General features: G+C 38.4%; 1 protein-coding gene across 2 annotated transcripts; it reads left to right on the forward strand.

Moving 5' to 3' along the window:
* Positions 1-253: 253 nt before the first annotated feature.
* Positions 254-18076, forward strand: NUDT4 (nudix hydrolase 4). 2 transcript variants are annotated; one of them, XM_077111597.1, is made up of 5 exons: positions 254-413; positions 10511-10621; positions 11827-11871; positions 14012-14099; positions 14669-18076. In XM_077111597.1, the coding sequence occupies exons 1-5, from the start codon at positions 318-320 to the stop codon at positions 14869-14871; spliced, it is 543 nt and encodes a 180-aa protein (XP_076967712.1). In that variant the 5' UTR covers positions 254-317; the 3' UTR covers positions 14872-18076. The 2 variants fall into 2 exon arrangements, with proteins under 2 accessions (XP_076967712.1, XP_076967713.1); XM_077111598.1 differs by having other exon boundaries at positions 255-413; positions 14015-14099; positions 14669-18075.
* Positions 18077-21804: the final 3728 nt, after the last annotated feature.

The raw sequence follows: 21804 nt of genomic DNA on the forward strand, positions 1-21804 counted from the left end.
GGCGGCGGCGGCGGCGGCGGCGGCGGCGGGCAGCTGCGAGCGGGCGGCGGGCTCCATGGAGAGCGGCGGAAGCCCGGGCAGAGGCGGCGCCCCCATCCCGGCCTCCGGGCTCCAGTGACGGGCGCTCGCGTCCTGCCCCGCGTCGGAGCGGCCGCTGCCTCCGGGGCAGCCCGGCCTCGCCGCCCCTCCCCGCGCCCCTGCGCCCCGACTCGCCCTCGCCCCCACTCCTCGGCGGGGTGGCGGCGGCCGGGTCCCCGCGGCGGCGGCCGGAGCAGCAGCAGCAGCAGCAGCAGCAGCAGCGAGAGGCCGCCTCGAGGATGAAGTTCAAGCCGAACCAGACGCGGACCTACGACCGCGAGGGTTTCAAGAAGCGGGCGGCGTGCCTGTGCTTCCGGAGCGAGCAGGAGGACGAGGTGAGCCGGCCGGCGCGCACTCTGCCCTGGGCGGGGAGGCCGGGGGTCCGCGGAGGGGCGCGGGGACGGCGGGGCCCCCCTCCACCGCGCCGGACCCCGTGTCCGCCTGCGGGGCTGCGCGGGACTCGCCTGCGTCCTCCTCCTGCCTCCCTCGGCTCTTTTTTCTCTCTCCGGGTCGATGGGAGACAAAGGGGCTCGCCCATCTGGGGGTGGCGAGGGCGCGAGGCCGGGGCGCCTCCTGACCCCTGGGCTGCGCCCGGCGGGAGTCACCATCTTCCCGGAGAATTGCGTGTAAAGCCAAGTAAACCCCGAGGGCTACCCCGGGGGTAGAAATGGACTGAGAGGTGGAGCCCGGGCCCTCTTCTTTCCCCTTCCATGTTACAGCAGTTCGCGGTAGCGGATTGACTGCAGGCACGTTGAGGGGACAGCCAGCCACCCCCCGGGCTGCACCGTAGAAAGTCCCTCGGCCCGGTTTGGGCAGTTCGCTTGGCACAAGAAAACGCCCCTCCCCCCCGTACAGTTTTCCGACCGTAGGAAGATGAAAAAATGTGAAATAACGCCAAAAGGCTGGAGAGGGGCAAAGTTGCCATTTTCAGACGGTAATCCCTAGCTCTTGGCATATTTATCAGGGCTCTCTTGCTTTGTTGTTAGGCTTGACAATTGGAGAGAGGAGCAGTCTTTTTCGTTCTGAGAGCAAGCGGTGCAGCATCTATTTACCCTCCTGGGTTGACTTGATAGTGGGGCCCTTGAGGTTTTTCCCTGGAGAGCGGTTTTGACTTATTTCAGTTACATTTATTTAATATAAAAGGGACACTATTATAAATTTGTTTAGTGTGATAATGGTCGGTTAGTAGCCTAACAATCCTAACATGATCAGACAAGGAAAAAAATTAACGTTCTAGGTTCTGCTTCCTTAACTGTTCAATAAAATAGGCTAAAGCTGGAGATGGGAATTTTATATCTTCCTTGTGGCTGGTGCCTGTAGTTAGGAGATGAGCATGACATGGTGCTCACTTAACTTGGTGGCTTAGTTGCTTTAACATTTTTTGTTAAAAATCTAGCGCTTTAAGTTATGCCCGACACACCCTTGTTTTTGTCTTTTTTTAGAAGAAACCTAGAGCTTTACTGTTAAGCCAATATGCAGTTATAACCTAAATTGTGAAGGTGTTTCCAGAGAAATTAGATTTGAGACACATCTGCTTGGGAGAGCTAGAACAACAAGGGGGAACGTTTTTAACAGTTACAACTTAAGTCAACAAACGTTAAGTGTCCCCCATAAATAAGAGATTAGAAAGTCCTTGAGGGAAGGACCACATTAGAGTAAAGCAAATTTTGAATATAAAAGAACGTAATAGCCAGAAGTGATTGAGACAGGTCAAGGATTGAGCCTTAAAGTGGTCGCCATTGTATAATCATACTTTTTTGAGTGTTTACGATGCACTGGGCACTGTTGGAAGGCCTTTACGTTGGTTACATTTAATCTGCATAACACTCGAAAATAGTGCTGGTTACACTTTATAGATGAGAAGACACAACAGTTAAGTAAGTAGCAATGTCCAGATTTGGCCCAATCCCAACTCCCGATTGTGGGCTCTTGGCAAAGTGCCAGGCCCAGGGCAATTTGGCGCTCACTGTTTTTGAATGAGTGAGGTTTTGTGAGGCTTGAAAGCCTTTCTAAAAGTGGTGAGTTTGAAGTATTGCCATAGCTTGAACTTAGAATTCAGGCTTTGTAAAAACAAAAGTCCCCAAGAGAACATATGGGGGGTGGGAGGAAATTCCAATGATCTATATGTACAGATGGTAAAGCAAAGTCTGCTGGCTTCAGAGACTACTTTGGCAGATAAATGTATCTTTTTCTTTTTTTTTTTTTTCTTTGCTCCTAAATTCTATGTACTGTCATCATACTAGGTTCTTAGCTTCCAGGAGGGTCGAGGAACTAGTGCTATTAGAAATAAAGGAGCAGGATTTGGAGAACTGATTAGAAAAATCCATTATGTAAAAACTGCTAATCTGATAACTTGAAGGTTGGAAAAACAAGTGAATCAGTTTGTTGGAGAATATACACTGAGAGAAAGACCCTGAAATTCTCCAAATTTTCAGCTGGCTTTGATGTTTGCTTTAGCTCTTGAATCTTGATTTCTATGTGGTTGTATAAAGTTGAGGCTGTGGATAAATGAGCCATCTTTCTGTTTATAAGATAAATGCATAATAGATCTTATTAACTTTCCTGGACATCTTTACCATTTTGATTTGAATTTGTTTCCACTCTGAAATTGCATTGCTTGCCTTGAGAGAATAGGCTACAAAACCAGCCTGAACTCACCTGTCTTTATCTACTAGCTAAGAAATGTTTCCCCCAACTGGGTTAAGAACCTAATCTGGTTGGGAGATTTAATTATATGTTTTATTTTTAGGATGAAATGTTTATAGATTGTAAAGTGAAATAAAAGGGTAATTGCTCTTTGACCTCAAAAAGCAATGCTCTGATCTGGCTCCTCCCCCTCTACTGGAGTTCACAGTAAACCTTTAACCTTCTAAGAAAGGTTATTTTAAAGTCTAGATTCTTTGGCTGTAGTTATATATTTTCCAATTGTATGTCTTTCTGCCCTGTGAAGTAAATGATAAGTATTACCAGTTACTGTATGTAGAAACAAAGTGGGCTGCAGGAGCAACTTGTCCTGAGGTCACAGACCTGTATCTCCTGGCAAGAAGATATTTTTGAGCCCAGGTTCTTCGTTTATAAATCTTATGTTCACTAAATCATATTACCTCTCCAGCTAGTTATTTATATGAGAATCTATCTCTATTGGCAGTTAGACTTCCAGACAAGCTTATAAATGTTCCATACAATAGCTAGGGTATTGTGTTTGTGCATTGAAAGATGATGATACGATTGCAAACAGGTAACCAAAAACGGATTTCCCTGAACACATCTGAGTGTATGATAGTTTAAATAGTGAATGCAAAGAAGAAAACTGTCAACTCCTAAGTAACATGTTCTGTAGTGGAAGGTTAGACAAATGAAAGTAGGGTTAAAGTGCTGTCAGGTGTGCCTGGATTAAGATCCAATGTGGAGAGAGGGAAGGGAGGGACCAAGCATTCCAAATAGAGCAGGATTTGGGAGTTGCTTCAGATGTTGGTAAGCTGTGTTGGAATAGCATAGAACAAATATTTAGTTGGAAAAACCTAGAACACTTAAATATAAGTCAGAAGTTTGATCGGCCAGAAAGAAATTCTTAGTTTTGAACAAGGAATGGGATGCATTCAAGCTTGAGAATGATTTTAGTAGCAAAATGGGATAATCTGCTAAGGAGAGGGAAAATGGCTTGATCATGGTGGTCTCCAGTTACAGTTGCAGGAGAGAGCTATTCATAAGTTTTAAGAACTGACATCTATTCCAGCATTGACTTGTTGCTCTAATTAGGTTTTTGGTTTCTTTTTCTGGTATGCAGGGGGTCACATTTCCTTCTTTTCCATGTGACTTACGTGTTATTGTAGCACCAATTGTTGATTGATTGATTGATTGATTGACTGATTTTTGAAGTGCATGGGCTGGAATAGAATGGTCTCATGCATGGTGGATGAGAATTCTACCACTGAGCCACCCTTGCACTCCCTCTAATCTTGAGTTTTTAAACTGCCTCAGACAAGGATTGCATCATTTTACAGTAATCTGCGAATGTGTTTTCCTGAAAAATCTTGAGTTATACAGAGTGCACTAAAACTAAAAGTAGTCTCGAAACCTGTGGAACTCAAACCAGAGTTCTAATAAACAATAACAAATCCTAATAAGAGATACGAGTACAATTAAATCTCTACTAGCATTTTTACACTTAGAATCAAGTCAGTCTTTTTCATCTGCTGGAGCTCATACTTGCTCAGATTTAAGTCCTTGAAGATACTTGCTTCTTATGGAGATCATTTTCATCAAAATTAAATAGTATTGAAAGGTAGCCTTTATTAATCATGGGGAATTGTCCCCAACTTCTTCATCTGCAGCTCTCCCAGCTACTTTAACCACATGGAAAGTAAAGGGCTAAATCAATTTTTTTTAATCACGGGGAATTGTCACCAACTTCTTCATCTGCAGTTCTCCCAGCTACTTAAGCCTCGTGGAAAGTAAAGGGCTAAATCAACCAGTTTTTTTTTTTTTTTTTTTTTTTTTTAGAGAGAAGGAAGGAAGGATAGAAGGAAGGAAGGAAGGAAGAAAGGGAAACATTTTTAAACATTTTCCTGTTTTATTGTATTCTGTTTCTCCGTTTTTGTTACATGGGCTGGGGCCGGGAATCGAACCGAGGTCCTCCGGCATAGCAGGCAAGCACTTTGCCCGCTGAGCCACCGCGGCCCGCCCTCAACCAGTTTTTTTAAGGGAAGAATTTGCATATTTTTTTCCTTAGGGACTTGGCATATCATCAAAGCTTTTCCTAAATTGTGAAAAAGCTTACCCCATCACTTCAAAGCATTAACATACTGGGAAAAGGCCATGATCCATCCCAGTTTACCTTTATTGACATAGTTCTACCAATCCTATATATCCTATATAATCAAATTTGCATTAAACCCTTATTAGCAAAATATGGACTTATTTCTAATCCTCCTAATATAGCACTTTACTTCTCTAGTCCAGTAGGACTACTGATTTGCTTAATAATAGCAGTGAGTAGCTGGTTAGTGTATATAGTAACTTTTTATAACTTCTGATCTTTTAAAATGTGTTTGTGCTTAGTGGGTGTTCTTAATATGCTGCTGGTCTGGTCATGGATAAATTCCTATGAAACACTTAGTTAAATATAGAAGAAGCAGGTTGACTAGTTTTTTAACTGTTCGTGACAATTCTGTTTCTTGATAATGGGTGGTAGAAAGATCAGCAACCCCCAAAAATCTTCTAAATAGCAAAGATTTACCAGATAAAAGCCTTCATCCTTAGATTTAGGGCTTGCACGAGGGGTTCTTTGATTTTTCTGGAATAGCGATTACTGTCTATAGTGGCTATATGTATGGAGTTGTTCCCATAGACAGGCCTTAACTTACAGCAGTTGTGAAGGAGAAAGCCAATTTCTCCTTCAAGTGGCAATCTGGGGCCATTTGGTGTTAGGTATCTAGGACAAAATAAGTGGGAGAAACAACTTTTCATAACTGTCCAATACGTGAAAAGGGGGCTAAGATCAGATAGTCCAGTAGGAGGACTGTGTATGTGAGGGGTCAGGTTGAATCCAGTAAGAAGTGTCTTCACTTTTCACAACTCGGACAACTTTGGTTCTGGGGTTTGAGTGCGATTCAAGTCCCTTTCTGCAACATGATGTGATGATTTAGCCTCCTTTTTATAACTCTTTCCTTGTGGTTTTAGCCCTGGCTTACTGAAAGGTTGACTATCTACTGTTATCTTGTCACTAATGCAACAGATTGCCTTCTTGATGGATACACAGAATCTAATATAAAAATGAATACTCAAAAAAGTTGTTTTAAAAGAATGTAAAACCTGTGGATGACCCATGCATAGATCCGTCAGCTATTGATTTATCCTCTTACTGAATAAGCTTTTATAAGTGATCTTTGTTACTTCAGTAATAGCATTTTTTTAGTAATAACATTTTTAGGACATTAATTAACATGCTAACTATGTTATAAATCTAATAGGTGTGGGGATGTACTAGAAGTATTTAGATGTCTGTAAGGATGCCGTTGGGGAGATACTGAATAAAATGCTTTGTGATATGGTTCAGTATGTTTAGATTGTTGCATTGTTTGTAGGAGGGATTTAGGAACAGCTACCCATTCATTACCTGAAATAGATTTAACTGCAAGAAAGATAAAGCATATTATGTTTGCTGTTGCAGGGATTCAGTAAAGGGCTTCACCAAACCAAACAAAAACTTACACAATAAATTATGCTGAGATTTGAATTTTAGACCTGTGGTGTAGAAGAACTATAGTTTACTTCGTCCACAGACTTTAATAGAAAAGGTATAATGAAACTGTAGTCCAGAAAAAAATCTAGTTGGATGGTTTTTGTTTTCAATTAATTACAGGCAACTTCAACAGAAAATAATCTCAAAGCATTCTGGTCTGTTGATAGTTCTGGGGTAATGTGCAACTACAATGCAATACAATGGCTCTCCTTCCCTCCACCCCTGCACCCCCATCCCCAATTTCTCTTTTGTAATCCTATTTTGACTTGGTGAATCTGGAGAGAGAAATGGTCATATAGCTGTAATATTTACTGACAAACGCAACTATAATATGTTTCGTAAACATAAAATAGGCTTTTCATATATGTAATCTTATCTGAGCCTTCTGACAACCCTGAAATAGAGCAGGTGTTGGGAGTGTTTTAGGTATGTTAGTAGGTACTTGGAAAATGAAATTCTTGCTCTGAGTTCATTGTAATCTCAAATCTCAACCCCCTGTCTAAAAATAGTAATTTTGTCCTCCATTGTCTGCCTAATTAAAATATATGATACCAACTTTCCATCATCTGTATTCTAGTTCTGGGATGGTTTGTGTGCTTCCTCTTTTTACACGCTCATGACAAACCACAGTTACTCACTGGATTTCCTTGCTGTCATTAGCTAGCATCAGCCTAAATCCTGTTAACTCATTTCTGTCCCAGTAAAGGGGAAAAATCCCATTTTAATAGAAATTGTCTCTGTTCTCTTCTTCCCTCAAACCCGACCCCCAATGGCTTTGACCTCATTTGAAACATATTGGTTGTCAAATCTGTATCATCACTAAGGGATGGATATCATCAAGTATTCTTTCTAAGCTACTTTAGATGCCAATCATTTCTATACCACAGATACTAATTACTTAATTAAATTGGCCATTCTTTGTAAAGATATCATTGTAATAAATGGTTTGAGTACATTTACTCTGTTTGGAATGCCAAGATAAATTCTTGGATTAAGCTGTGTCACTTGTGCAAAATTTACATAGACCTATGCCATTAAGATTTCTAAAAAATAATTTTAAAAGGGAGCCATGCAGGGGTGCCATGTACCTGACTTTAGGAAGAAAATTTTCGTCATATGTTAATGATGCCCTGTTGATAAAGGTTTGGCTTTAGATCCAAAGCTTACGTGTTAGTTCAGAAAGGCAAACACAGACCATATTAATGGGTTTTCAATATTATTCGTCTTAATGTAATTTAGGCCTTAAAGAGTGTCTTGGACAATTGGAAGTTGTCACTGATCTAGTAGATATATGACACTATTTCATTTTTCAATTACTCAAACATTTTGAATGTAGGTTTTGAAACTGCCCCCTAGTTACTAAATGAGGATGTGCTTTTCTAGTAGCTAGCCACCTGCACCTGTCCTGTCTCATTATCAAGGTAATCAAGAAAGTTGCTTAGAGAGCATAGAATTGTGTAGTAAGAATTCATCCAGGAAATACAAAAACCAGATTATCTATATCACATACCTAGTAACCAGCAAAAAAGCTTCCATCTGCTGTGAGGACCAGTAGTTGCAGTTTACTCTTTATCCTTTTACCTGAGATATAATGTTTTTGTATCTTAAGCATTTTTATTTTAACTTAAAACTTAATTCATTTACCAGTCTTGATGTAGGTCCGAATCCTTTTAATATCGCAGACACCTTGGTAAACCTCCTTTTTAAATAAAATACAAAGGTGAAATCTGGTTTGCAGTTTCACTTTGTTTAAAGAAGAATTTGAACTGAGGAGCACTTGCAGACTTTTTCTGTTTGTTTTTTTTTAATTTTCCTTTCCAGTCTTGCAGTAGTCTCATCCATACTTAATTTTATAGCAGGTTTTTTTTTTTTTGCTTGTTTTTGTTTTTTGAGAAAAAGAAAAAGTAATGTTTAATCAAATTCCTTGATAACAGTTTTTAATAACTCATCTTTAATGAATCTTTGCACACCTTTCACTTTGTCTTTTTGAAACACCCCTTTCTTCCCTCATTTCATCCATTAAATCTCAGTAATTATAAAACAAGTACAACTGGCATAATTTGGGGATAAACCTATTCTTCATAATTTGATTTAACACAGTTGTTGGAAGAACAAGCACTAGTAGGGACCTACAGTGAGTGCTTCGGCCAGGATGTTAGGGTGTTTACCTTTAATACACAGCATTCCTACAGGATAGTTGATTTCTTTTTAACTGACCAGAAAACTAGCTTGGTGGAAGGTGGCCTATTACTAGCCCACCATTGTGCATCAAGGATTGGAACACACCTTAGTTAATGCTCTTCTTATGTACATAGATTCAAAGACATTCAAGTTCAATCCTATGTCTTTTAATACTTGCTGGATTTGCTTGCTCTGGCTGTAATTTCTAATTTGATACTTAAGACCTTTTTGCTCATACTTAAGAAAGCTTAAATCTAAGGCTGGTCTTATATTTTATTTTGCCGAATTTGTATATGTGAACTTGGTGGTCCTCCCAAAGTCATCCCTTTAGTATTCTGGCTAAGGTTTTGTCAGCGATTGTGCTTTTACCCACTCTGCTTCCCGGGGATTTGCCCCTGACTTGCCAGTCACTCACTTAAAGGAATGATGCTGGTGGAAGCCGCAGAGTCCTGTCAAGGGAAAGAATGAGAAAAGCAATACTCGGACCCCTTGACTATTAATTAATCATGGCTCTGAAGTGGTAGTTTGCCCATAAGCAAAGGTGTACTGCTTTTCTAGCAAATTGGGGGAGTTTTATACTTGGATCGGTATTCCCCTTACCTTCCAGTTCAAAGTTTTTAGGGAATTTGGGGAAAGATAGGCGTTGCTGAACTTATATCAGTCTGCACTTTCTAAATAGGGAAGGATGAGTCCTGGCAGCTGAATCAAGCAGGAGGGGATCCTGTGCTATGTGAACCAGTGGTCAGCTGCTTCTCTGACAGTGGAGAAAGGAGCTAGGATGGTAGAACTGCTGGCATGCATGCCAAGGAAAACCCAGTACCCACTTGGAGGGTTAAGACTGCCCTAAACATGATTAAAATTGTTTAAATCGACTTGCCTTCAGGCAAGTTGATTGAGATAACTGCTACCTTCATAAACATCAGTTGGTTGTTTATTTACCACCTAGCCCACAAGTTTTCATTTGTAAGAGAGATAGATATACCTGTTTCAAGTACTGTTAAAATTAGTTAACTTCTAGGATGTTTGTCGATATTTACATACTTCAGACTTAATATTGTCCTAAATCCAGGGGTACATGGACTCGTGCAGAGGGCTAGGTATTTAGGCTTTGTGGACCATAAGGCTTCTGCTGTAGCTGTTCAATCTGATGTTGTAGTACAACGGACAAATTGGTAAAGGAATGGACATATCTATTTAATGACATTTTACTTATGAACACTGAAATTTGGATTTCATAAAAATAATTTTTCATATAATTTTAAACTATAAAAACTACTCTTAGCTCTCAGGCTCTACAGAAGCAGGTGGTGGGCTGTTAACTGCCAACTCTTGTTCTAGATCATAAATTCTAGCTGCCATTTATTGAAATAGAGTAACTTCTGCTCATTTGTATAGATTTGGAATATGAAGGGATCCTCTTCACCTACTTCTCTGTGCCAAGCATTGGCTTTACGTGCATTACCTTCCTTTCTCACAGCATCTGTACTCTTCAAAAATGTTCTTTACCATTTTATAGGTGAGAGAACAGACTTGGAGAGGGGACATGCTTATGGTCATACATCTTTAAGTTTATAAGAATAGCTAATGAAAGATTCTGTAAAGAGTAACTGATGTGACCACGAACTTCGGTGCCTGCAACTTAGGCCAATAAACTAAGTCTTTGCTTGTATCTTCTGTTAGTTTTCAAAATACTAACAATTTGGAGAGCTTCTCCAAATTGAATCTGGTAGTTTAAATGACTTCACTATGTACAGAATGATTTAGTGATATGATAATGCTGAATTCTCATTTCAGACAGTGTTTACAAAGGCCGGCAATTGCATTTTTGTGGTATTATGTGTGCCCTTAATTTTAATGACAGGAAAAAGCCAGATTAATCTAGAATACAGTTACAACCCTGCCAAGTAGGGAATTGAGTTTAGGAGAATGTCTATGTCCTGGAGCGCGTCTGAAATCAGTCTGGGAATGTACACTAAGCCAGCGGACAGTGACACGTTCATCTTGCAGGTACTGCTGGTGAGCAGCAGTCGGTATCCAGACCAGTGGATTGTCCCAGGAGGAGGGATGGAGCCGGAGGAGGAACCTGGCGGTGCTGCCGTAAGGGAGGTGTATGAAGAGGTGAGATGAATGGCAGGTTGTCTCCCTTCTCTCGGTCAGCTTTGAGGGTTTTACAGGAGAGGCATCTGTTTGAGCTTTGAGTCATCTGCCTACAAATAACGCATTTTGCTACCCAGCTCTGAGGAGCAGGCAAAAAAGATGGGCAGATCACACAGGTCCTTTTATGTTGTCTAATGAAATGTTTAAAGCATGTGCCTTAAGCTACTGTTTTCCTAAATATGGTCGATGGGCCAAAACGAAAGTGGAAGTTCCCCAGGATTGTATAGCATAATGGCCTTGTCCCCGAGCAAGGTTAGCATTACACTGAACAAGTGCGCAGAAACTTTACTCATGTACTCTGTCTTACCCAAGTGAGTAAGTAGCTAATGGCTTTTATCTCTTTTAAGTTCAGAAAAATGTGGCATGCACACACAAAAGCACACATGGCCTCCCTGTCTTGTTATAATTGGTAAATAATGGTTAGAGCCTGTTTTTACTCATAGGCAAAACAGAACATTAAATGGCAACAGAAGATTTTGAATAGTGGTTATGGTATGAATGGAAACTGAATCCTAAAACTCTCATTTGGCCTTTGTGTGCAATAGGAAGTATTTCATAGAGCTAGGTCTTGAAGGATGAGCAGCTTCCCAAAGGAAAAATGTGCTCTAGACAGAGGGAACAGTGTGTACCGGTCGATGAGTTTGCAGTGATGGGTTTGGACAGGGACCACACTGAAGTTCCAGGTGGTCTGTACAGTCCTAGGTGCGAGTCATGAGGAATGGTCTAAGTAGGTGCCATATATAAAGTACTGCATCTCCTGAGCCATAGGAAGAGGAGGAAGGAGGAAGTCTTTAAGAAACAAGGGGGAAGAGACTATTTACTTTCATACAGAAAGGTCTACTTCACTAGGAAGTTTGTTCCAAATTGGTAGTGGCTAACTTTGATCAGTTCTTGCCTTTTCTTATAAAATAACTGACAATAAATCTGGTCAACAAGATGTTGCATGTGAAACAAATTAAGCCATGTTTTATAGCCAACCACATGTGTAAATCTTGGCACAGCAAAAAAACTTCACAGAAGGAGAAAGATAACTGGCTTGGTAAGGGCAAGCTATTTTATTTAGAGTTAGTGATAAAATAGCCAGAATGTAACTTTTATATCAACTTTGGTTATTATGAAAAGCAAAAAATGTATTTTTCATATGTATATATATTTTTTTTTAATAGGCTGGAGTCAAAGGAAAATTAGGCAGACTCTTGGGCATATTTGAGGTGAGTTACAAAAGTAATCCTTGACTTGCTGATAATAGAATTAATGATTCCTTCCAAAACAACCAGATAATCAGGCAGCAGCCTGACCCGGGCATTCCTCCAACACCATCAATAAACAAGTAAATGCTAAGTATTAGGAGGGAAGTAAGCAGAAGCTGCTTAGACTTTTTAGAAGATGCAGTTTTGTTAGTATCACCTAAGGCTTAGGTCTTTGGACACTGTCTGGAAATGTGCACATTCTCTTCAGGACATGGCATGATGTGTGTGAGTAATAACTTTATCTTTAAAAGAACTGGATGAGGGTACACATCTCAGGCATATGAAATAGATGCCAACAGAATAGAGTATTATTGAGGGCAGAATGGAAGTGAGAAGTATTCTATGGAAGGGAGGGAGAAATGAAGCCAGACCTTGAGACCCAAGTGGTTCTCCCTAGAACCAGAACTACACAGCATACCTGGAATAGGGTGATTTTTTTTTCCTTTTTTCAAGATATTTTTTAAAGGTTAGTTCAGTCCTTCTTGTAGAACCATATAAATGTGATTTTTAAGACTTTCTGCTGGAATTCCGAAAAAATCTTGATTGTGCAGCACTTGGTAGAATTGATGACTCCCATCAGAATAATCATTAGGAGTCAGTCAGTATCTTGACAAACTTTTCCAGAGTTCAGCACTTGCTCACCCAGTTAAATAGCACCATCTTCTGGTTAAACTGAAAAACAGATTGGGGGTTTTCTGTAGTTCAGATTACAAATAGCATGTTTTGTGAATATGCTGACAAGGTTGTTTTGTTAATCTTTTTTTATTAGAAAAGTCTAAGACTACTACAGCAAACAAGGCTAAATCTAATAGAGAGATAAATGTCATCTTAAAGCCAGCTTAATTGTGAATTTACAGACAAGATTCGGTGACCAGTGTAATCTGGGTAAAAATTTGGTTTGTAGCACACAGAACAAAAATAATATTCTGGAATTGGATTAACCCAGGTATTCACAATCCTGGCAGTACATTGTTCAGCTGGGGAGTTTTTTAAATACTAATACTCTATCCCAACAATTTAAAACTGGAATAAACAGTAGGATGATTATATATATTTTATACATTAAAATGAATAATGTAACATGTCATTTATTGAAAATGTATCACATAAAATATTAAAACAAATAGAATACAATTCAGTAGTTTTCTAATCATTGTAGTTATGTTCTGGAAAAAGATTTAATAGAGGTAAAATAGTTCGGTATAACTAGATTGAAATAGAATTTTCCAACTAAGTTAGAAAGGGCTTTTACCCTCTAGAGGGGAGTACAGTGATTTCATAAAATGCAAAGAGATTAATGAAAGATAAAAATGCCCTTGATTTTTTTCTTTAAGGAATTACAATAATTCTAGGGTGACTGAAGTATGGATTTCAGATAAGAGAAGTAACAAATGAGGCTGCCTATAGACAAATAAAAAAAAATAACTTGGAGCATGGAGTTTGAACTCAAACTGCTTATAGGAACTGTCTATGAATCTGTTTGAACAAGAGGATAGAACAATATTTACTTTAAATCTTAGCAAAATCTGAAAAAGAAATACCAACACTTAGGCCTCATCTCAGACCATTTGAATCGGTGTCTTGAAAAATCATCCCTGGGTCATCTATTACACAGCCAAACTTGAAAGTCAGGGTTTAGAAGGGCTGTGCTTTGTGTGCATCTTGTTAAACCTCGAAGGGGAATGAATATTTTAAAGGAAGTGGGACTATTTGCTCTCCATATGTCCAGAAAGGAATGTTCCATGTTGCCAAAAGGTTATCTGGGTTAGCCCTAGGGGATAGGACCAAGGATTAAAATGGCAGGAATGTAATTTTTCCTCTAATATAGATTCCCTTCAAATCCTAAGATTTTCTTTATAAAGAACTTGCCAAATGGACAGAAACCAAAGTGCTTTAAAAGCTCAGTAGAGGTAGTCTCTTCATTGGTGGTGAAGCCCCAATTCCATCCAGTCTCCTGTTTTTTTAGCTTAGTGTTTTGTTCTCACTTCTTTGTTGGCAAGCACTTTGCTAATCAGCAGTAAGCCACACTGATTTTTTTCCCTTGAAAATGTGTACAAGGCTAGTTCCTGTCAATTAAAATCCTTTTCTTTCTATATTCAAGCAGAACCAAGACCGAAAGCACAGAACATATGTTTATGTTCTTACAGTCACTGAAATTTTAGAAGATTGGGAAGATTCTGTTAATATAGGTAAGTTCCCTTTCCTTTAGCTATCTGAATTCTAATCCAACACAACATAACCGCATCACAAATTGCATCTTTAATTATTTTGGGTTACGTTTTAGAGATGGGAAGAACATCATTGTATTTTACTCAACATCTGAATAATTTTAAATTCTTTACCGAAATACTGTTCTTATTTATGTGCCCTATACTTAGAGCAATGATGTTACCTAATATTACTGCTGAAAAGACGGACATTTAAGTAGCTTGGACTGTTACTTTGTCCAAGTACTGCTACCACTACTGCAACTACTATGGTTGATTCAGAGAATTAAAGGTTATTTCATTAATAGAAACAAGTTTTCACATTGATAAAATTTTTTTTTTCCTTTTTTAGTGAGCAGGGGAAAAGTAATTTCAGTACCTGACCCTGTCTGCCCGTTTACATGTGGGAATAGGAATACCATCGAAGTCTGAGCCATTTCTAAGAAAACAAAGTTATTTGTGGGGGAATGAGGGACATTGTTGAGGGAGGCATAGCCTACTTTTAAAAACTGACTTTATTATATAGTTACCAATGTCATGCTCTCTTCTAGGAAGGAAGAGAGAGTGGTTCAAAGTAGAAGATGCAATCAAAGTTCTCCAGTGTCATAAACCTGTACATGCAGAGTATCTGGAAAAACTGAAGCTGGGTTGTTCCCCAACCAATGGAAATTCCACTGTCCCTTCCCTTCCAGATAGTAATGCCTTGTTTGTAACTGCTGCACAGACCTCTGGGTTGCCCTCCAGTATAAGATAGAATTGGGAGGAACTTGACCACCATATGCCAGCTTATGGAGAGAGGCTTCTTTATTTTCCTTGGCAAAAATCTGAATGACACTTGCAAGCTGTCTGAATTTGCCATACAGGTTTTCAAACAATTTGCATGTTTTTCAGATGCTTTCAAAATTTTTTTTAAAGTGTAAGAATATTTTAATAAGCTAAAGCCACAAGGAAATTTTTTTTAGATGCCTTAACTATGGCCCCTCCACCCCCATCCCATGTTATTTTTGGGTTGTCATTTTTTTTTTTTCTAACAGCTTTTTCTAGCTTCTTGTTTTTGTCCATTTGATTCAGTCTGGTTTATTTTGTCAGGTTAACTTAACTTGTGGGTGTATTTCCCCCCTAAATTATCTTCTCATTCCCACAGCATTAATGCACTCAACTCTTTCTGTGGCAAGATACTTATTGGTATTGAAGAAATTACACATCCATTCCAAAATTTGTTTTGTAGGATCACAATTTTAATGGATAAATTCCAGGTTTGAGCTACTTCTGTGTTGTGCAATAACTGTTTTGACAAAGGATTTAATTTGTTCTTTTCAGAAATGTCAGCTGGTTTGTCTTAATTTTCATAACTGGTATGATGTCAATAGCTACCTGATACAACTATTTCCCCTATCAGTAGTTCAACACAAAGTATAACTACAGAGTTAGTGATTTTCAGGGAGGCATTGTTAGCAAAATGCATGCAGTAAATACATTTCATGAAAAATATTCATGGAATTTGATTTAGCATGCTCAGTGGCCAGCTCCCTTTATCCATCTCTCTACACAGTATACCTAGGAACCATATTTCTGTCACAATAAATGGCTTCTAAAACACATTTTGTTTCTGAATGCAGTGACTGACATCTCTTCAGTTAATTTCCCTGTTTGCTAACAGGCCACAGGATTGGAGTCTAACCTTAAATGCCCAGGCAGTGATGATGCACCATAATTGAGTAAAATGGCTTTCTTGTTCACTGTTCAGATTTACATTGTTAGGATACCTTAGAATGCCTCATCTTTTATAGATTGTCAGTAGGTACTGTTTATCATACAATTAATTTTGGGGTACTGTAACATCTTGAACTAAGAATTATTTTGTCTTATACTTCCCTTTATAATCACTCAAAATCCAGAACCCCATCTCTAACACACTAGGTATCTTTTCTGAAATTCTTGCGCTTTCCTCACCAGGTCACAATCAAATGGGAGGAAAAACCTTTAAGATGTAGGATGGGGGAAAACAAAAGATCATTCTATGCAGACTTAAGCCTTTTGTAAAAATTTTACTAGTGAGTATAAATTAGAGTTAGAACATTTTGTTCCAAAAATTATTAACCTTTAAAAAATTGCTGCTAAAAAAATAGAGTGCTGTTACACTTAAGGAAAGTTGGTGCCACGTTTTGAGATAAGACCTTGTGCCATAAATGCAGCTGAACTAAAATATAAACTTTAGTTCACAAATTAATGCTGTCAAGGGAATAAGTAGAAAATAACCAATGACATAATTTCATTCTAAATTATGTAGTGTGATCAAATATGATCATCCAGAATTTTATATTTTTCTTTTTACAGAGGCTGTGTATTCTGGATATTTTTTCAAAAGGAAACATTTAAAATTCCACAGTTGACACTTTGTATCAATCTTCAATGGGCTGGGTTTTTTTGTTTCTTGTTTTTTCTTTTTTTAGTAATCTCTTAAAGTTCTTTAAAGTATATTCTTAACACAGCAGAGAAACTGGATTGTTTTTGTATATAAGACTGCTTTCACTTGAAATGCTGTCACAAGTATTTGAGGGAGATTTCTCTTGTATATGATATTCTTAGAGGTAATAATGCATGATCTTATTTTATAAACTCTTGAACTATGTATTTGACATGTAAAATATGTACAGTATTGATATCAACCATCTCTTAAAAAGTTAGCCTATAAATATTGTTGTATAATTTTCTTTTGTCAGAAACATTTAGACTACGTAGTGCCACTTGGGTCAGGATTTTCTTCAGTGCCATTTAGCAAACAATCATCTTTTTTAGTCTGTGCAACTAGCAACGTTCCATGGTCTTCTATTTGTATAATGCAACAGAATACATTACAGTTGTCACATTATAAATTGTGGAGGATTCTTCTGGAATGTAGCAAAATTAGAGGAAAGGCCCTAAGGAAATTTATTTCTCCTAAGAGAAAAAGCCAACATTTTCAAGCTAAGCAGTTGAACCTACCACAGATAATAATGTCTACTATCTCAGCCCACCAGAGTTTGCAGTGTTGGGACTGTCATTTGTGCTTTTTGTGTGGTAGTTAGATAAAATTGGGCAGCTAAATTGTTCAGTCCTTTGTGCCTACTCCCAAATAAAAAAATTATTGTAAATTAAGACTTGCAGACATGAGGTGTAGAAACTGTCCTGCATGTTTTGTGAACAGGTGACATTTTCCACCAAGCACATGCCATTCAGTTTTTTGTTGATTACACGCTATATAAAACAGCAACACTGAGGTGGGGCAAATGATTGTTGTACACACTTTGAATTACTTTGCATGGTCTCATTTGAGATAATTGGTGTAAGAATCTTTGACTTTTTTTTTTTTTTTTACATTTGGAAACATCAAATAAAAATGAAAATAAATGGTTTTGGTTTTTTGTTGTTGTTCCCTAACAACGTTTGGCATTTAATTGGCTTTCTCATATAAGCTTTTGCCTTTGAAATGTATTCTTCAGGGTAAACACCTAGTGGAAACTACCCTTCAATTCAGAATCTTTGTATCAAATTCTTTGCTTCCTCAACCATGAGCTTATACTGTACTTAAAAATATTCAACCTAACTTTACTACCAAAGTCTAGTCCTCTTAATGGACTTGTGTAAATTACTTTAATGGTTTTTAAGAACTCCACTTATTCTAGAAACTCTTTGCTGTAATGTTGCACATATTTACTTTCTGCACTCCCATCACTTTACTGCAGTTTTATTAATATATGAAATATAAAAATGCTTGGAATAACCTAGCTTAGATGTGACTCCTCACCCCAACTACATAACCCAAAACATTACTTACCCAAGACCTATGTTGTCCAGTGTTTTATTTGTATTAAGTGCCTACAAGAGAAAATTTGGTATTTTCTAGTATTTTCATGGGAATTCTCTAGTTGGTAATTCTGTACAGTCATACAGAGGACAATTTAACAATACTCCTGTCAATTTCAAAGTAGCATTTTTTTGGGGGGGGGGGTGCATGCATGGTTGGGGGCCCAAACCTGGGTCTCCCGCATGGAAGGTGGGTATTCTAACCACTGAACTACCTGTGCACCCTTGAGCTTAATTTTTTTTTTTTTTTTTTACATGGGCAGGCATCGGGAAACGAACCCAGGTCTTCTGGCATGGCAGGCAAGCATTCTTGCCTGCTGAGCCACCGTGGCCCTCAAAGTAGCATTTTTAATGAATCGGTTATTGCTAGAATGTTTTGTAGTTGACCCTCCTGTCTCAAATGAAAGGAGTGTCCAGAAAACCCGAGTCTTGACTTCTTAGGCAGTGTTGACCAGTAGCTACATAATTGGCATTTACTTTGTGCCTAGCACTGGTGGTGAGTACAGCTTCCACCTACCCTCATGGAACTTATTCTAGTGGGAGAGAGAGAAGCGACTTATCTGGGTTTTACATCAAAAGTTAATACAAGGTCTTGAAAGGTTATATGGCTTTTATTTACAGACATACTATGCCCCATCTCCACAAGTAGTAAAATTTTATTAAAAAGTTCCCAACCAAATACTTAAACATTATTTTATATGACTATGTAAACAAGTCAGATGGGGGTTGAAGAGTGATCTTATCCTCAGTGCTTTCTCATTTTTAATACCTTCCTGACTAGTGCCATTAGATAAGTTCTAGCCATATTTGTGAGGCTTATCTTAGGCCCAAATTTACTCAAAGTTCCCTTTTTATAAAAACTAGTCTTAAATTTCTCTTTTGATGTGACTTCAAACTACTCTTCTGCATTACTGCCGAAAATTACTTCCTCTAGACATCACATTTCCTGATTCTTACCAAATGTGTTAATACAAATTTTCCTGCAGTTTTCAAGTACTACTAAAATTTATTTCTGAATCATATTAGCAAAATAAGAATTGGACTGGCTATCAATGTATATCAAGAACCTTAAAAATACTTTTGGCCAAGTAATTATACTACCAGACTCTATCCTATCTTCAAGAATGTGGGCAAAGATTTACATACCAACGCAGCTGAATTGCTAAGATGGAAATAAAACGCCCAGTAAAAAACGGTAATGTTTAGCTTGTAACACATATATAGCAAAACATTATAGACATTAAAAATGACACTCAGACTGATGCTCTGAGTAAGCTGACAGACTTTTGGAGGGCAACTGGATAATGTTTAAAGTGCACATACAACAATTTCACCTCCTGCACAAAACATGGTCAAATATGTAATAGCAAAATGTTAACTGACATCAATGTAATCCTGCAAATGGGATTAAATTATGGTACATTCAATATGCACATTTGCATTAAAAAGCTGCCAGGAGTGGGCCACGGTGACTCAGGCAGAGTTCTCGCCTGCCATGCCCAAGACTGGGTTTCAATTCCCGGTCCCTGCCCATGCCAAAAAATATAGCCTATCAGGTTTTTGTTTTTTGTATGCTATATGGCAGAGTCACATTTCGTTTTTCTCCACGTGAGTATCCCGTTATTGCAGCACCATTTGTATTTTAGCTTGTTTGTTTTGGGGGGGATGTGCATGGGCCGGGAATTGGACCCAGGAAATTGTGCTTGATATATGTTCAACCGCAACATAACTTCTATCAAAATATGTATAAACAGTGAAGGGGGAAAAAAAGCCTGTACTAGAAACCTTTTTCCCTCTAGTCCTTATCCATATAGCAGTCACGCATCCTTTTTTAAAGGGGGAGGTGGGGAAGAAGTTTGGTTGAACAGAAATGCTGTGAGCAATCACCATGGTGGCAGCAAGCAGTAAACAAAACTTCTTAGAATAAGGTCTGTAAAATACGAATTCCAGCCCACTACCTAATATCTGGCCCACAAGATTATGTCCACATTTTATTTAAGTGGTTGAAAAAAAAAAAAAACCTTATGACACATGAAAATTAAAGTTCTATCAGAGCACAGTGTACCTGTTTTTTTGTAAATTGTCTATGGCTGCTTTTATGCTATAACAGTTGAGTGGTTGAGATATAGGCCAGGTGGCCCAGAGCATAACATTTAGTTTAAGAAAAAACAAACTGGGGATTGAAAATTTGGCACTACTCCCTTGGTTACTCCAAAACCTAAGTAGCACCAAGTTCAAATTTAGTACAGCCTGAGTAGTCCTCTCTTGAACTTAAGACAACGTTTTGTGAACTTGCTAGGTTATAATGAAACTTAAGACTTACTGGGACTTCCTAAACTAGACACGAACTATTTTAAAAGGTATCACATAGTGAATGAGAGTGGGTCACGAGTATTTAAAAAGGATGAAGGAAATATGCTATTTATATCTTGGGAGATAGGAACATGGTTACTTTTTCTAATTTCTAAAATATTTTATTTTCTCATACAAATGATCTAGGAGAGATAGTAAAAGTTCCTTAATGTATTTTTGCAAGAGACAGATTTCTCTTGCTCTGCTTCGACATAATAAGCAAGGTCTAAAAACCCAGGCAGATACTACATGCTTCTACAATACATCAGAAACTGAAAAAATAACTACAGCCAATCAGTAGAGACCTTGTATTCATGCTCTTAAAATGTGATTATCAACAGGTACATATGAAATAAGATGAGCTGAAAGGTGGCAAAGTGAGATACCCAGGAAGAGGGAGGACCCGCACTCTTCATGATGAGTTCCACACTCTACAAGAAAAAACTTTGGTCCAGCTCCCAGTCTTGCACCTAATGCAATAAGAACTTCGCCATTAGCAGCATAAAACTATAGCAAAGCCAGGTGTTAGAAGAAATTCTCCCAATTTCCAATCTCAATATGTAAGAAAATGGAAATTAATCCAGGGTGGGCTAGGGATAGGAGTAACAAGAGTGAAAGAAAAATAAAATATCATCAGTCTTTGGTGGTGGATTACAGACTTTTATTTCTTTCAAATTATTACATTCACCATGTTTTGTGATCATTAAGTCATTTAAATAAATCCCTGGTATAATTCTTTAGTAGTCAATGCTCATGAAATATTGCCCCCAGCCCAAAAGTACACTTCAATGAAATATTACATTTTCCTTCAGTAGACTGATGAATTATCAAGGCATTGTATCTAATTTTGTGTGCCAGGTTTTTTAGATAAGGTTATATTTTAAACGTTTTCTATTTCTATTAAAAACGGACATTAGGCTAAAGTAGCCAAAAAAGATTCCTGAACCGTCAAATAGAAAAAAAACAAGTTTCATTTAGTTAAGAGTATCTATAATGTCTTGTTGGATACTAGATTTCCTTCCTCGCACTCTCCTTAAACAGTGCTAAGCCACAGCACTTGTGGCTTTTATGTATTGATTTGTATTTTGTATATTAAAACTTCTAAAACTGTTTTACAAGTACATTCTTGATCTAAGGCAAGGCTTAAGTTCTATATATTTCAGATCTAACGCCCTATTAGGCAGCATCTCGGAGGACCAAGAATAACTATTATGGGAGCAAATCATAGCAATGAACTATAACAAAAAAATAAAACACATGAATCTCATAAAAAACACCTCAGGATTCCAGAAAAGTCCCTGAATGGGCAGAATAGTTAGAAGAAATCACTTATCAATATATTCAAGTTTTCTTCTTCTCCCAGCCCTTTGCACATGCTGTTTCCCTGGGCTACAGCTGTTCATCTGGCTTGAATCGCAGCCTCTCAGAAGCGCTTGGCTCACCCATGGCAGAGCGGCAATTGCTGTGTGTCCACACGCGCAGCCCTCCC

This window comes from Tamandua tetradactyla, chromosome 7, assembly GCF_023851605.1.
Source record: "Tamandua tetradactyla isolate mTamTet1 chromosome 7, mTamTet1.pri, whole genome shotgun sequence".
Classification (NCBI taxonomy): Eukaryota; Metazoa; Chordata; class Mammalia; order Pilosa; family Myrmecophagidae; genus Tamandua; species Tamandua tetradactyla.